Source organism: Nannospalax galili, unplaced genomic scaffold (genome assembly GCF_000622305.1).
Source record: "Nannospalax galili isolate Female #2095 unplaced genomic scaffold, S.galili_v1.0 scaffold475, whole genome shotgun sequence".
Taxonomy (NCBI): domain Eukaryota; kingdom Metazoa; phylum Chordata; class Mammalia; order Rodentia; family Spalacidae; genus Nannospalax; species Nannospalax galili.
The window spans coordinates 2,738,535-2,754,223 of NW_008339435.1; the positions used below are offsets into that span (position 1 = coordinate 2,738,535).

Sequence of the window (15,689 nt, forward strand, 5' to 3'; positions counted from 1 at the left end):
CACATTAAGGATTTTGGACCCTGACCTAAAAAGCTGACTGGAAATATTGAGAACAATTTACTGAAGAAAAAAAATGATCCCTTAAAAATGATGAAACCTATGAGCTTCCGCAGATGTCAAGCATCTTTAATAAATAACACAATCCTGATCCTGTTCTCACCCCATCCCCATCCCCTTACCAACATCACTGTAGAACATTACCCTTTAAAATGGGGTCAATTACCAACAGGCAGAAAGGGAATAAGGTAGTGGACTATTTGGGGCAAAAATGTAAGGCTTCCCAGGGTTCCCATTTTTTTTTTGTGTTGACTACCACATGGACTTACAAGTAGCTCTAGTAAGAAACATGAAGGAATTCTGACAGTTGTGTGCCTCTCCAGGACAAGCAGCAAGAATCTGTTAGGATTTTATGTCTCCAATTGTTCCAATGACAGTTTCTAATACAGAAATAAAACCAGGTAGTGTTTCAGTCCTTGCCTCACTTTGTTTCACAGAGATCTGCATTTCTGAGTTCTCAGGCTCCAACAGCAATTCAGTTAAGAACTGACAACCAGTATCATCCTGAGCACTGAGGTAGGCTTTCCAGGGCTGAGCCCCAGGCCTGCTCATTGCAATGGTCTGAATGTTCACTACTTTTAGAGCCATCTGGAGGGTGTCAGGCTGGACTTCTCCTTGCCAAGGAAACACCTGCTGATGAGCAACTTTGAGGCTAAGCCAAGTTTTCTCAAAATACTCAGCAGAAAGCTGGAGATTGGGGACCAGCATGAGCGCTTCAGATTCAGGAGGTTCTTGTACTTTTTTGTTCTCTTCTGGAACCAGGTGTCCTAAAAGAGTCAGAAAGCTTTTGTAAGAAATGCTCTTAATCTTCGTTTTACTTTTACATTTCAAAAATAAACAATGTATTGCTAGCATGGTGGTGCATACTTGTAACCCAAGCACTTAGAAGGGAGAGGCAGGAGGACGAGGGGTTCAAAGCAAGCCTTGGGTACATAGGAAGTTAAAAGCCATGTTGGCTGTCCAAAAAAACACCAAAAGCAAAACAAAACACATTTATACTGTGACTTCTATCTTTGGAAAAATGGCTTAAATAACCAATGATGAACTCCCTTCATGCTCACAAAGGCTTCAAATTCAGGCAACAGTTTGAGATTTATTTATGATATTTACTTTTCACCAGTCACCACAAAAGACAAAGTTTAACCATGACAAGATGTAAGGTAAAGACTATTTTTACCTGATATGGCAAAGGATGCATTGGTAGGAAGCTCTGAGTCATGACGTTCTGCCTTCTGGCATTTCGAGATAACTGCCCAGTGGGCTTTGCCATACACTGGCGCCAATGTGTTGAAGTCTAAAGCCCAGCTATTCACAGGTCGTTCTGCCTGATCCTCCAAAAGTCTAAGAGAAGGGTCAGATTTAGGACTACACAGGATCTGCTTAACTTCATCAATGCCGACTAATAGGAGGCGATAATAGAAGAGACCTCGATCCCGAACAGCCATATCCTTTTCTTCCTCTGAGATAAAACAATGGACTGAGTTAAATAAACACCTTACTCTCCTCCTAACCTTCTGCCAACAGTTAAGAGGAGGAAAAAATGAAGGAGGCAGGATACTTTAGAAAGCATAGACATTTTCTTCTTAGGTCTCAGGCATGATTTAACAATGAAAGCTGTGAGAACTTTTACTATGAGTCATGGCAAGTGCTATCCCCTGAAAAAACCTACCTATGCAATAATATAACAGACGTCCCAGCATGTCCTGGCACTCAGCAGGGCGTGAGAGGAAAAGTCGCATCAGTGCAGTCAGTAGCTCCATCTTAACAGCAGGAAATGTCTCTGACTTCACATTTTCTACAAAGTCCTCCAACACATAAGGGGCATTGGGAATTTTTTCCCCATGAACTCCAAGTAACCAAATAAGTGCTTGCTTTCCCTGGAAAAGAGAGAATAAGAATAGGTGCTTAACAGCTGGCTGTGCAGAGGAAATAGTAGACAACCACTGATTTTGCTTTGGCCTAGTGCCAGCAGACAAGCCATATTCTTTATATCAACTTGCACTGTATTACCTCTACCCTACTACTTCTCTGTAAGAATGAAATTCTAATGCTTATGGGATTGGGGTTATAGTACAGTTGGTAGAATGCTGGCCTACCAAGCACAAGGTCCTAGGTTTGGTGTTCAGCATCATAAAAAACAAAGAAAGCAAAATAAAACAAATAGTAGTGTGGTGGCTCACACCTATAATTCCACCACTCAGGTGGTGGAGGCAGGAGGATCTGGAGTTCAGGGTCATCCTCGGCTATCCAGTGAGTTTGAGGACAGCCTGGGATATGTGAGACTCAAAAAGGGGTTGGGCTTAAAAAGATAAAGGCTATACTGCATAAGAGGAAACTCAAAGTTTTGTAAATCTATGTTGACTAAGCAATAAATAAGGTTTTCTCAACTTTGGGGCCTTTTGCCCAGTCTGAGGTTTAATGTTTCAATGGAAACTACTGAGAGAATTTTTTTTTTTTTTAATGAAAGTAGTTATTAACTTAAGAGTATACACCAGAGTCTTCTGTGAAGCTTTCTAAAAAGCTTCCTAAAAAGCTACCACCCCTGGATATTTAATTCAGCAGACTTTGGGTGTAGTCCAAATTTCTGTAAAAATTCTACAAATAATTCTCAGACTCATAATTATTCAAGGGAACAATGGTATAAAAGAAATGTGTAAGCCGGGCGTGGTGGCGCACGCCTTTAATCCCAGCACTTGGGAGGCAGAGGCAGGTGGATCTTTGTAAATTCGAGGCCAGCCTGATCTACATAGTGAGTTCCAGGACAGCTGGGACTACAAGGAGACCCTGTCTCAAAGAAGACAAAAAAAAAAAAAAAGAAAAAAGAAAAAAGAATATGTAATACAAACCATAGATAAGTCCTCTTCTTATAAGTTAAATGTCACTTCTATTCCAAAGAGAATCTGAGAAGAAAATCCTGTTTCTAAACTGATACAGGACAGAATGAATAAAGAGGCTCCATTTCAAGCTAGAGAATATCTCAGTGGCAGAGTATTTACCTAACATGAGTTTGATCCTCAGCATCACTAAACAAAAACACATTCCATTTCAGAAGGTAGAGTCCTAAGCATCCCTGTGTGGCTAGAAATAAAGGAGAACTAAATTCTACCTCACTGTCTTGAATGTTCTCCTCACAGCCGGGCAGGGCCTGACACACAGCTTCAGTACACTGAGGACATAACCAAACCAGGTCTCGGAAAGTCTGCACCACCACTACAAGACAACCCAGGATGCAAGAGCACAAGATTAGAGCCTCCATGAAAAGATCTTAGGTAGAAACATGCATTCAGATTAGATTCTGGCAAATTTCTATAAAACAGGTTTTGGGGGTTATTAACTGAGAAATAGGCAATACTTTCTTGCATGAATGTTACTCATACAGACTGCAATGAAGATAAATGAATTAATATACAGAAAAGTACTTTGTAAAATATAACACTGTAGACAAATGTGGGGTAGTATTGCTGCTGAATGAGACAGAATACAGTACACTGTGGTGGTGCAAGCAAGGTGTCTAAGGTGCAAAATTTAAGAAGACATACAGGACTGGCACTTACACATGCCTGAGAGTGAATGTCTTCCTAATTTTACATTCTAGGACCCTTACTTGCCTCACCCTATACCCAGCCATGGAAGCAACTGCATGAAGTACACTTTCATGGAACAAAAAGAGGGGTAAAAGATAAGTAAGAGCTTCCTAGTACCTTCATTATCTATGATGCAGCCTTGTCAACTCCTAACGGCCAGAAGACTATACTACTACATCTATAAACCTATGCTTTTCTGACAGCAACAAATGATGATATAAGGAAACATTTAAGCCTGTATATTTGAAATTCACTCAACATAAAATATTTCTTGACTAATTACTGTTAGCTTGTACTTGGCAAAAAAAAAAAAAAATCCTAGGAAGGCAGGCATTACCTGTGGTGATGTGTTCTTGTCGAAGCCCCAGCAACTCTGTTAGAATCTGCACACACTGATCTGTATAAGTCTTGGCAATGCTCCCTAGAGGAAGAAGCGGTAAAGAAAACTGAATTTTAGCATGTCATTCTAAAACCACTTCCTGTTAGTCAAAGACAGAGATGAGTTGAAAACCTGTAATACCAACACTTGAGAGGTTGAGGCAAGAAAATCAAAAGTTAGAGGTTAGTCTGGACAACACAGAACACTCTGTTTCAAAAAGAATAGCAACAAAAAGAAAAAGATGACAGTGATGGTTAATTTTCACTGTCAACATGACTGGATTTACAATCACCATGGAAACACACCTCTGGGCATGTCTATGAGAAATTCAGCAAAGCACCAGGATGCATGTTCTCTGCTTCCTGAATGAACATGCAATGTAACCAGCTACCTGACACTCTTACCATGCCGTCCTTGTCACAATGGACTCATTTCCTCAAACTATATGCCAACTGGTCCCTCGTTAAGTAGCTTCCTATCAGGTATTTTGGTCAAAGGATCAAGAAAAGTTAACTACTACAATGATCAAAGATACCTGAAGAAGCTGGAGAGATGGCTTAGCAGTTAAGAGCACTGACTGCTCTTGCAGAGGACCCAGATTGGGTTCCCAGCACCTACATGGCAGCTAACAACCTGACGTTAACTCCAGTTCCAGGTGATCTGATGCCCTCTTCTGACCTCCATGGGCACTGTATGACACGAGTGCACTTACATACATGCAGGCAATACACTCATATACATAAGATAAAAATAATAAAATATTTTTTTAAAAAAAGATCCCTTAAAAAGAAAAAATCATTACTTACCTGATGAAATAAGAATCTTAGTTTGCTGTAAAGGGAATTTTGGTTAAAATGAATCTAGTTTTTTTAATTGACTAATAGAAATCTCATGAAAAAAATTTCCCATAGAACAAAGTTAAAAGCACAGGTATTATGGGATGACAGGTTTTTTTGTTTTTGTTTTTTTTTAATTTTTAATTTTGCTTTGAGACAAGGTCTTGCTATGCCACCCAGGCTGGCCTTGGGATTCTCCTGCTTCAGAAGCCTTTTAAGTGCTGGGATTACAGATACACACCACCATGTCTGGCTGAGGCACCCTTTTGGTTACAGCACACTTAAATAGGCATATTCCTGCTGGAGATACCTGATAGCAATCTCTCAATTTCAAGAACTTTTACTGTCTTCTTTGCTCACTCTTCTCTGCCTCTAATATTTTATTTTATTTCAAATATGAGGGTTTCTCACCCTTCTCTACTTAGTTTTTTAGCCTCTAAAATTTAGTTTGCCAACTATTCTCTTTTTTTAAAAAAAATATTTTTTCTATTCTTTTAACAGTAGGAATAGTAGATAGAATACTATGAAAAAGTTTATAAGATATAGGAATTAGGCTGGGCGTGGTGGCACACACCTTTAATCCTAGCACTCGGGAGGCAGAGGCAGACAGATCTTTTTGAGTTCGAGGCCAGCCTGGTCTACATAGTGAGTTCCAGGCCAGCCGGGTTACAGGGAGACCCTGTCTCAAAAAAAGACCAGCCCCTGTGCCAAAATACAAATAAGATACAAGAATTATTCTATGTTGATCTATGCTTAGCCCCTACAGTCCATAACAGAAGCACAGGAATTTTAGTCAGGAGATCTGGGTTCTACTTTCAGTTCAGAAATTATATGATCTTTTGGCAATTTAGTAAACTTTTTTTGACCCTACGTTTCTTCATCTTTAAAATATCCACTTTTCCTGACTACCTTACAAGACTGTAAGATGGTACACAGGAAAACATTTTGGGTAGACGTTAACATAAAGGCAGTATAAACGTTAAGTATTGTAGTTTGAGTTATCTATTCTCTATCATGAGAAGCATCAGCCTTGATATAAAAAAATGTCTTTCCCCTTATATGTAATCATCAACACAATTCTTTAGTACAAGATACTTATTTATGAAATAAGATTCATTTTTCTACTGTCCTCCACTGGTTTTTCTGACTATAGCTCTTTAGCTGGCTGACCTAGGATCACAAAAAAAAGGGAAAGATGCTCACCTATGGCAAAGATGGCAGCCTGGGCAAAATCAGCAGACACATCAGTGCAGTAGCCACGGAGCTCTTCTAGCACCTGTTGCACGTTCTCATCGTTCACCAGTTCACACAATACCTCCACCTTCTGTAGCTTGATATAGTGGGGCTCCGAGTAAGAGCAAAAAAACTTTTTGTAGTGATTGCTAAAGTGACCTGGCAAACTATGCAAGATCTGTCGCACCTGACAGAGGGCAGCAAAAGAGAGTTCCCGGCTATCTGAAGAACAGGCAGCTAGCAAGGGCCCCTTGATTCGTACGAGCACATCAATTTGTACGTGGGGAAACTTTTTTGCCAAGATCAGAAAGAGTTTGGTGGCTCCCATTACGACACCTGTGCTACTGCTCTTGAGATAACTGTCCAACAGATTGAGAATATCAAACAGTTCCTCCTCACTGCGGGGCTGGTAGCGGAGCAGAAAGTTCAATACTTCAGCCTGGCCCCACTGGTCCAGTTTTGACATTCTGTCCAAATCAAAAACAAAAGCACATTTTAACAACAAAATGGACCATTCTCCATATAACTGCCATGAACCTGGCAGCTGTTCACAGCCAGGGGAGAGTTTTTAAAACAGGCTATGCCATCATCAAATCATTCTTATTCTAAGACAAGGGCTGGTGAGCTGTCTCAGTGGGTAAAGGCATTTGTCACCAAGCCTGACGATCTGAGTTCAATTTCTAGAACCCACAGGGTGGAAAGAACCAATTCACAAAAGCTGCCCTCCAACTTCCACATGTGTGCCATGGCACATGCATGTACTCACATACACACACACAAAAGAACATAAATTTTTAAAAATTCCAAGACAAGTTGATAATACGGGTGCATATTTGTCTAATACTAAAGGCATGATCAATATATACTAGATCCAAATTCTCTAATATTTTTTTTCCTAGCACTGGTGATTGAACTTGGAGTTCAAACATACTAGGAAGTACTTCACTGAACTGTGATACTCCTAGCCCCAGATCTTCCACATTTTAAAATTTTAAAATGGCTTAGTTTGGAGGACATAATGACTACAGCAGAAAGAACCTATCCCCACAAGATAACTCTGCCATCTTTACAGATCAAGAGAAGCTAACTCAGATAAAAGAATTCTCTCAGCCAATGTGAGGAAATTAATAATTGTAGCAAACCCAAAGTTAAGATTTCTCCTGGGCTCAGTGGGCAAAAGTGCTTGCTGTGCAAGCCTGATGACTTCAGTTCTATCCCTGGAACCCACATAAAGGTGGAAGGAGAGAACTTCCACATGTCGTCCACTGACCCACTTTCACCATGGAACGGATTCCCCCAACACACACACAGACACACACACACACACACACACACACACACACACACATCATGCACAATAATAAAGTAAAACAAAAGACTTCTCTTTGATTTAACATAGTAGCAAGATCCCATCATGATTCAGATCTTATATAAAGAGCATTCAAACCTATTTAAGAGATGGTGGGCAATAGGCTTATTAATGACAACACCTCCTTCCTGTTTCAGAATTTCTTCTAGAGACCTCAAGCAGTTCACAACCACAATTGGATCCTGGTCACGCAGCAGACTGTATAACTCATTGACCAGGGCACCATCTATAAAAAATAAAGATTTCAGATAAAGAAAAGCTTGAGTCATAGGAATAGAGCCAGAGTAACAGCTCCAGCCAGTTAAAGCTACTGTCCCTACTACAAAAATGACAAAGGCAATAACAAATTCATCAGTTTGGGTCTGGGAGAGACTATATAAAATAAGTGAATTTTTTTTTTTTTTTGGTCTTTTTGAGACAGGGTCTCCCTGTAGTTCCCAGCTGTCCTAGAACTCACTTTGTAAACCAGGCTGGCCTTGAACTCAGAGATCCGCCTACCTCTGCCTCCCAAGAGTGCTGGGATTAAAGGCATGAGCCACCACACCCAGCTGTGAATTTTCTTTTTAAAGACTGAAAAAAAGGAGTTAAAACTAAAACAGACAAAATGAAACCAAAAAACAAGTGGGGGGTGGGGATTTGCAATCTCTAGACTGTTCAGGTTCTTCGTTTGTTTGTTTTTGCTTTGAGGCAGCATCTTACTATGTAACCCTAACTGACCTGAACCTCAAGACATCTGTCTGCTTCAGGAATGCTGGGATTAAAGGAGCCCTCCAGACTGTTTTAAGTAGCTTTGCTTTAAAGCAAAGGGTATTACTTGAAGGCCAAGTGTAGCACACACACTTTTAATCCCAGCACTTGGGAAGCAGGCAGACAGCTCTCTGACTTTGATGCCAGCCTGGTCTATGTTGTGCGTTCTAGGTCAGTCAGGGCTACAGTATAGGGAGACCCTGCCTCAAAGAAAGAAAGAAGACATACAGAAAGAAAGAATTTCTCTAATCTTAGAAAATACCAAGCCCTGCATCCTACGTAGAGAAATACTCAAAGTAGTAGAGCCGCATTATTATTTTTTACCAAATATATCAATATAATCTCTTCCAAAACCATGTACATAATAGAGGGTCAAATAAGAACTGAGCATGGTGAATGAGCTTACCCACTTCAGAGTCTCCATGAAGATTATGCATCTTAGCACAGCCAAGGACTGCCACTCTCCTGACATATGAAGCCTTATCCCGAAGACCATTAAGAACAGGCTGTTGGATATATTCCTGTACACCAGGCATCCTAAGAAACACATCCTGAAGTCAGGGAGATCCTGAAATACTAGTTTTCACATAAGCCCTTCTTCACTCAGTAGAGGTTTACTTTAGCTGTGATTTAATAATTTACGTTTGAACGTATAATCTGTCAGATCACAACAAACTGGAGAAAGCCTTTACCAAATTGAAAAAGCTATAATTTGACTTTTCATTTGGAATAATGCTGCACAGTCAGCACAAACTGTTATAGTAGTAACTGACTTAAGCATCTTTAATTAAAACTCAGGACTATTTTACCAAGCTAAAGAAAAACTGCCTTTAAAAAAAACTATGAGATACAGTTTAGCAAGTCAAAAAAAAGATGACTGAAAAGCTAAGGCTCCACAGCCTTCTGAATTCACCCACCACTGAGGACTGGGCAGGGAAGAAAAGTGCTCACCTGAGGCTACACATGCTCCGTAGTGCTAGTCCTCTCACCATTGGGTTGGGGTCTGAGCAGTCTTTGCATAGTGTGTTGATAGCCAGGAGTGCCAGATCTGGTTTCAAAGGTGCATATGTGCACATATACAGATAAACCAACTTTTTCTGCACAATATCTACAGTGGCGCTGGCCTTCACCATTTCCATGAAAACACTAGACATATCCAAACCCTGAGTCATGTGCCTGAAATGAACAAACAAAGCAGGAAGAAAAATAATGTATTTTCCAACCTACAGGAGGAGCTTTACTTATTTATGTTCTGGTTATCCTACTAAACTTTAATCATTTATACTTTGGGTGTACCCTGTCTATTATAGCACATAACACTTCATATCATGGGTCTGCAACTGCTGTTGACTCCCTAGTACCTTCCAATGAAATTCAACTTTTACATTCCAGAGATATGATATGCAGAAATAACCTTTAAGAAGATGTACTGACATTTAAGAACTCAAGATCAATTAAGGAGCCAGATAAGAATATCACTAATTAAAACAATATAAGAACCAGGTGTGGTGGTGCAATGCCTTTAAGCCCAGCACTTAGGAAGCAGAGGCAGACAGATCTCTATGAGATTGGGGCCAGCCTGGTCTATACAGTGAGATCTAGGCCAGCTGGGGCTACATGGAGACCCTATCTCAAAAATTAAATAAATACAGATAAGAACTTAAATGTACAAAATACAGACCAAGGAGATCCAGAGATCCACTGTCAGTAAATTTTTTTTTTTTTTTTTTTTGTCTTTTTTGAGACAGGGTCTCCCTGTAGCCCCAGCTGTCCTGGAACTCACTATGTAGACTAGGCCGGCCTTGAATTCACAGAGATCCACCTGCCTCTGCCTCCTGAATGCTGGGACTAAAGGCGTGCACCACCACACCTGGCCTAGTAAATATTTCTTAACAGAAATAATACTTTAGTTGAATGATCAGCTCACTAGAAAACATGGTACAGAGATAATGATATATGCTACACGGCATGAAGGAGAAATGAACATTCTTTTTGTTTCTTGGCCACATAGGAAAGGTTCATTCCCTAGATCACTGTTTCTCATACTGTGGAACCAAACTACTGTAAGCAGCTAAGATGTTTGTTAAAAATACAGATTCCTGGGTTCTATCCCACCTTAATGAAATCAGAATCAATCCCTTGACCACATTTTTTTAAAAGTCTTTTTCAAAAAGCATCCCAAGGGACTCTGTGTATACTGACACTCGTGAGCACAGCTGTGAGCAAGAGTTATGTTTTCAAATGTGCATAATGGAAAAATCCTAACTGAAAGAAGCAGGGAGACTTATTAATAAGCTACAGCAATTTGCTTTGTTGATGAAGGCCTGAGTACACGCAAGAGTCCAGATAACAGAGGTTATAATTTTCCAGACCATCTGAGGGTGATGTCTGGTGTCATCAAGGTTGACTAGCATGCTTAGTAGGCTGGCTGGTGGGTTAGCAGGCTGGCTGATAACATTCAAAACAAATATAAATCAGAACAGCAGGTTTGAGGAGCAAAGAATGTTGGTACTATTTTGGACATGTCTTTGTTGAACTATCCAGGCAGAAATGCCAAGCAAGTAGTAGAACAAATGGATCTGAACTTAGACATGGAGAACTGTACTAGATAAATTACAGCACCGTAATTATAGAAGCCTGTGAGATGAAGGAAACTTCTCAGCTGGGCAAGGTATTTCACAAGGGAGACCTAGATGACACTCCCAAATGATATTAACTGCCGTGTATGAAAGTTCATTTACTTTCTCAGAGAGGCTGGGGATAGAGAGCCCAGATTAGGGATTAAAGGTCGGGTGGGGGAAGTGGGAAGGCAGTTGGGTATACCTAATTACTCGTTGGATGACATTCCGGTAGCGCAGCCTATCAGCTTGAATATGAGGGTTACACAGGGCCTTCTTCAGTTCCTTCACCGCATCCTCAGAGCCAAGGTACGGCATCTCCGTGAACAGGGGGGCAGTTCCCACAAACCCTTAGGTAACTCGTGGACTCCTTACAGTCCTGGTGTGGGAGCCCGAGTAGAGGAAACGTGGGTCAGTGAAAAACTGAAGGCGATGTCACCTCTGCCTTCCAAGAGACTGTTCACTCCAACACGCACACTTCCACCGGCGCTCACCAGCGAGCCCCGAGCTAGGCCTCGGCACGCGGACCTCAGAGACCTTAGACCCGCAAGCCGTTCTCTCCGCTCGGCAATCGTCCCCAGCTACCTCTAAAGCCCCACGCGTGACTTCCAACGCCACTACCGAAAGAACCCAGACCTATCGCAGACTCATCCCTTCCAGTTCTAGCCTCCGTAGCCACCACACGGAGGCCCCATCCAGCTTCCTGCGGAAGTCCCGCCCCTCGTCCTGAGACTCGCAGCAACTGCTTCGGTCCGGCCAAACGCCGAATGCTGCCCGGACCCGACCTTAGGGCGCCCCGCCAACCCCCCCAACCCCTCAACCTCTCACCTCCGGGCGCAGGCGCACGGTTCGCAGTGGTGGAGCTGCGACGGACCATCGGAAATCGGCTGCCTGGGTCTGTCTATGCCCGCAGCGCGCGCTTTGAGTGCAGCCTCGGCCTGGGCCCTGGCTCCCGCGCGCGGCCGGGAATGACGCTTTCATAGCTTCTTCCGCGATGAGGGACACAAGCCCACTGTTCCGGGCGCTGCCACCTGCGTCTTTGTGCTCACTCTAATTACTTTCTTTTGGGGATGGTTTCCCCTTAGGGCTTCTGGCCTTGTTCTTGCGCCTGCATGTTTGGGGCGCCGTTCTGGAACCCTCCTATAGGAGCGCTGGCCCCACCACGACCTCACCGGTGACTCGCCATCCACCCCACCATGAACGGGGTCCTGATCCCCCATACGCCCATTGCTGTGGACTTTTGGAGCCTGCGCCGAGCTGGTACCGCGCGGCTCTTCTTCCTGTCTCACATGCATTCGGATCACACGGTGGGCCTGTCTAGCACATGGACACAGCCCCTCTACTGCTCCCCAATCACGGCCCACCTCCTGCACCGTCACCTACAGGTATGGGGCTGGAGTGAGCCTCTGATACCTAGTCCAGGAATCTGAGTGGGAACTTCCGATCTGTCACTGCTCTGGGATCCAGAGTGGAGGCCATAAGGACAGATTTTCACAAATAACGAGAACCGAGTACAGAATAAAACTCTGGCTTCCAGTTGACCCACTGGCAATGTTTTAGCTGTTAGGATTACCCAAGGGAATTCCTACTTTTTCAAAGACCAATGTTTGCCAATCTTGCCTTAATTCATATGACTGAGGATGTGGTTCAGTGGTAAAGCACCTGCTTAGCATGTGCAATTACCCTAGGTTGGATCCCCAACCGCCTGCCTTCAGTGATCCATCTGATGTGGTAGATAAACATGCTGATTCTGTAGGCTCTGCTCATCCTGTCTGCTTGAGTAGATATGGCTGGTTTGAGTCCTGATGATCTAACTGGAATTTCTTTCTTTAAAAATTTTTTGTCTTATTTTTGTTTAGTTTGTGTATAAGTGTTTAACTTGCGTGTATGTAAGTGCACCCGTGTGGGGTAATGTCTGCGGATGTCAGAGGAGGGTGTTGGATCCCCTGGGACTGCAATTACAGGTGGGTATATGGGGTGCTGGGAATCGAACCTGTATCTGCTATGGGGTGCTGGGAACGAACCTGGGTCCTCTGCAAGAGTAGCCAATGCTCTTAACTGCTGAGCCATCTCTCCAGCCTCCCTGACTGGAATTTTTTTCTAACAGTTGTCTCCCACCCCAACTGGGATTATTATCATGAGAAAGTATGAGAATTACTGGTTAGACTGTTTTCAGATTCTGAATTTAATCTTACAAAGGGTGGGAGCCAAAACAAGAACAGATTGTTGGCAATCCTTGTAATAACTTCCACTCCAAGGTTGGTCAGCTTTCCTTGATGCCTGTAAGAAATACTCCCTGGTCTAGGGGTGGATGGGGGAAGTCTGTGATTACTAGAATGACCAGTTTTTTCTTCAGGTGTCTAAGCAGTGGATCCGAGCCCTGGAAGTTGGTGAGAGCCATGTATTGCCTCTAGATGAAATTGGGCAAGAGACCATGACAGTAACCCTCATAGATGCCAATCACTGTCCTGGTTCTGTCATGTTTCTCTTTGAAGGATACTTTGGAACAATTCTCTACACAGGTGAGCCTCCCAAAGGGTCCCTATCATTTTCCTGCTGAGATAATACTTTTCTTAACTCAGAAATACAAAGACCTTCTAGCTTCATCTCATATAGGCCCAGAGACTCTTTTCAACTGATTTCCCATGCTCTGACAGTCCAAACCTTATGAAGAATATGAAGGTTAAAAATCAGAAGCAGGGGGCTAGAGAGATGGCTCTTCTAGAGGACCTGAATTCAGTTCTCAGTACCTATATGCCAGCTAACAACTATTTTTAACTACAGTTCCAGAGGATCCAATGCCCTCTTCTGGCCTCCACAGGTATGGTGTACATGTGGTACACTTATATACATACAGGCAAAACATTCATACACATAAAAATAAAATATTTATTAAAAACAGGAGCAGGATAGAGACATTTGCACAAGAAAGCTATACTGCACAGTTCTATGCTGGCACTCATAGTTTTCTGTAGACCCAGTAAGCAAATGCCTATCTGTTGTCAGAAGTGGAACAGCTTTGTCTTTTATTTATTTATTTTGTGTGTGTCCCTTGCCCCCCGCTCCATATATTTTCTTCCAGGTGATTTTCGGTATACACCATCCATGCTGAAGGAGCCAGCCCTGACACTGGGGAAGCAGATCCATACTTTATACCTTGATAATACCAATTGCAACCCAGCCCTGGTTCTTCCTTCCCGACAAGAAGCTACCCACCAAATTGTCCAGCTCATTCGAAAATACCCACAACATAACGTAAAGATTGGTGAGTTTTTCTCTTTTTCTTCTCCTATTGTTGGTGAATCTCAGTTCTGAGACGTTCTCACAGTTTTCCCATCTTTGTGCAGGTCTTACCTACCCTGTGAAACCTACCCTGGTAACCTGATTTAAAGTTGAACACTACTGGCATTGAACCTAGGGTCTCCCACATGTTAGTCAAGCACTATACCACTGAGCCCTGTTTAAAAATTTTTTTTTTAATTTTGAGCTTGTTTTTAGTTTTAGCACTAAGATTACAGGCATGTGCCACCACAACCAATTTATATGGTGCTGGGATTGAACCCAGCGTGTTAGGCAAGTACTCTATCATTTGAGCTACATCCTCAGCTCCAATTTTAATTTTTTTTATAGTACACCACCACCTCCCATTATACTTTGTACACGTTTAAATATGCTGTTGTTTATTATTTATCCCTGATATGTACACACACATAAATTTAAACTAAACTCATTAAGAACATGGATAGAAATGTTACGAAGCTTTGTATGTTTGTTAAACAGAGAAGCAGCACGCAGTGTGGCAGATACATAGTAGACAAAGAGGCTGGAGTAATGGGAAGCATTTTGAACTTTGTTCTAAATTTAAGAGCTGTTGGATGGTTTTAAGTGGAAGAGGAACAGTATTACCCTTAATCTTCTTGTAATATATATTCCATAATTCACATTATATTCCTTTCATCTTCCCTTGCTAGAACCTAGGCTCCACCATGACAAGGCTCTTTGTTTTATTATAAGTATATCCCACGTGTCTACATAATGCCTGATAAAAAGACATTCAACAAATATTTAAGTGAACGAATGAAATTTATCAGAATTTATAAGATTGCTGTGCCTTAAAACACATTGAGAAAACAGCTGTTTGATGTTCTAGTGATTCCATTGTGGTACAAAATATTTTGGGGGACTCTTTTGAGCTGCTTTTTGAGAGACAGTTTATGAAAATCAGTTTTTGTTTTAAAAAAGTATAACAGATTTTGGGCTCAGTGGTTAAGAGTACTTACTGCTCTTCCAGAGAACCTAGGTTCACTTCACTAACAACTGTCTCTTAATTCCAGTTCCGGGGTATCCGAGTTCCTCTTCTGGTATATGTGGGCATCGCACTCACGTGGTGTACTTATGTACTTGTAGACAAAGCACTTATACACATAAAATAAAAAATATTTTTTAATGTAACAAATTTCATTCTAATAACTATTTTCTTGTTTTTAAAATGGTTTTAAGTCCTCTTGGGGTCTGGAGAGATGGCTCAGCAGTTAAGAACACTGAATGTTCTTGCAGAAGACCTGGGTTCAGATCCCAGCACCCACATGGCAGCTAACAACTGTCCATAACTCCAGTTCTAAGGGATCCAACACCCTCTTCTGACCTCCAGGGGCATTGCATGACATGGGTGTACTTCCATACATGCAAGCAATACACACATACACATAAAATAAAAATAATAAAATATTTAAAAAATAAAATAAAGTAAAATGATAAGTCCCAAAGAGGGAAAATGAGTATTTTTAAAGGCTGTGTCCTAACTCTGAAAGGAGTTTCAAACTGACCTTAAACAAAAATATTGGAAAAAATTATATACCTTCCAGG

General features: G+C 41.8%; 2 protein-coding genes across 3 annotated transcripts in view; one reads left to right on the forward strand and one right to left on the reverse strand.

The window, feature by feature from the left end:
• Window positions 1-395: 395 nt before the first annotated feature.
• Ap4b1 (adaptor related protein complex 4 subunit beta 1) lies at window positions 396-11,498 on the reverse strand. Its single transcript, XM_008833986.3, has 10 exons — window positions 11,029-11,498; window positions 9,157-9,381; window positions 8,612-8,742; window positions 7,537-7,684; window positions 6,060-6,556; window positions 3,979-4,062; window positions 3,164-3,267; window positions 1,727-1,934; window positions 1,235-1,516; window positions 396-824 (listed from the first exon to the last, which is right to left on the reverse strand). Exons 1-10 carry the CDS (start codon window positions 11,139-11,141, stop codon window positions 400-402), a joined length of 2,217 nt encoding a protein of 738 aa, XP_008832208.1. The 5' UTR covers window positions 11,142-11,498; the 3' UTR covers window positions 396-399.
• Window positions 11,499-11,565: 67 nt separating this feature from the next.
• The window catches only part of Dclre1b (DNA cross-link repair 1B), a 9,110-nt gene continuing 4,986 nt past the window's right edge, over window positions 11,566-15,689 (forward strand). The window contains exons 1-3 of one of the 2 annotated variants that reach the window (XM_008833992.3): window positions 11,568-12,208; window positions 13,180-13,345; window positions 13,906-14,088. In XM_008833992.3, coding sequence (XP_008832214.1) covers window positions 12,020-12,208; window positions 13,180-13,345; window positions 13,906-14,088 — 538 coding nt within the window. In that variant the 5' untranslated portion in view covers window positions 11,568-12,019. Of the gene's footprint in view, window positions 12,209-13,179; window positions 13,346-13,905; window positions 14,089-15,689 lie in introns of both variants that reach the window. The other variant, XM_017798423.2, reaches the window with a different exon arrangement.

What these genes read in the sequence shown, in the direction of transcription:
- Ap4b1 (XM_008833986.3), bottom strand. Translation starts at nt 11,141, where the DNA reads ATGCCGTACCTTGGCTCTGAGGATGCGGTGAAGGAACTGAAGAAGGCC. An exon ending in GCCCACCATCTCTTAAATAG is followed by an intron (nt 6,557 to 7,536) that starts GTTTGAATGCTC and finishes TGATTTGGACAG; the next exon opens with AATGTCAAAACTGGACCAGT. An exon ending in ACAAGAACACATCACCACAG is followed by an intron (nt 3,268 to 3,978) that starts GTAATGCCTGCC and finishes GTTGTCTTGTAG; the next exon opens with TGGTGGTGCAGACTTTCCGA.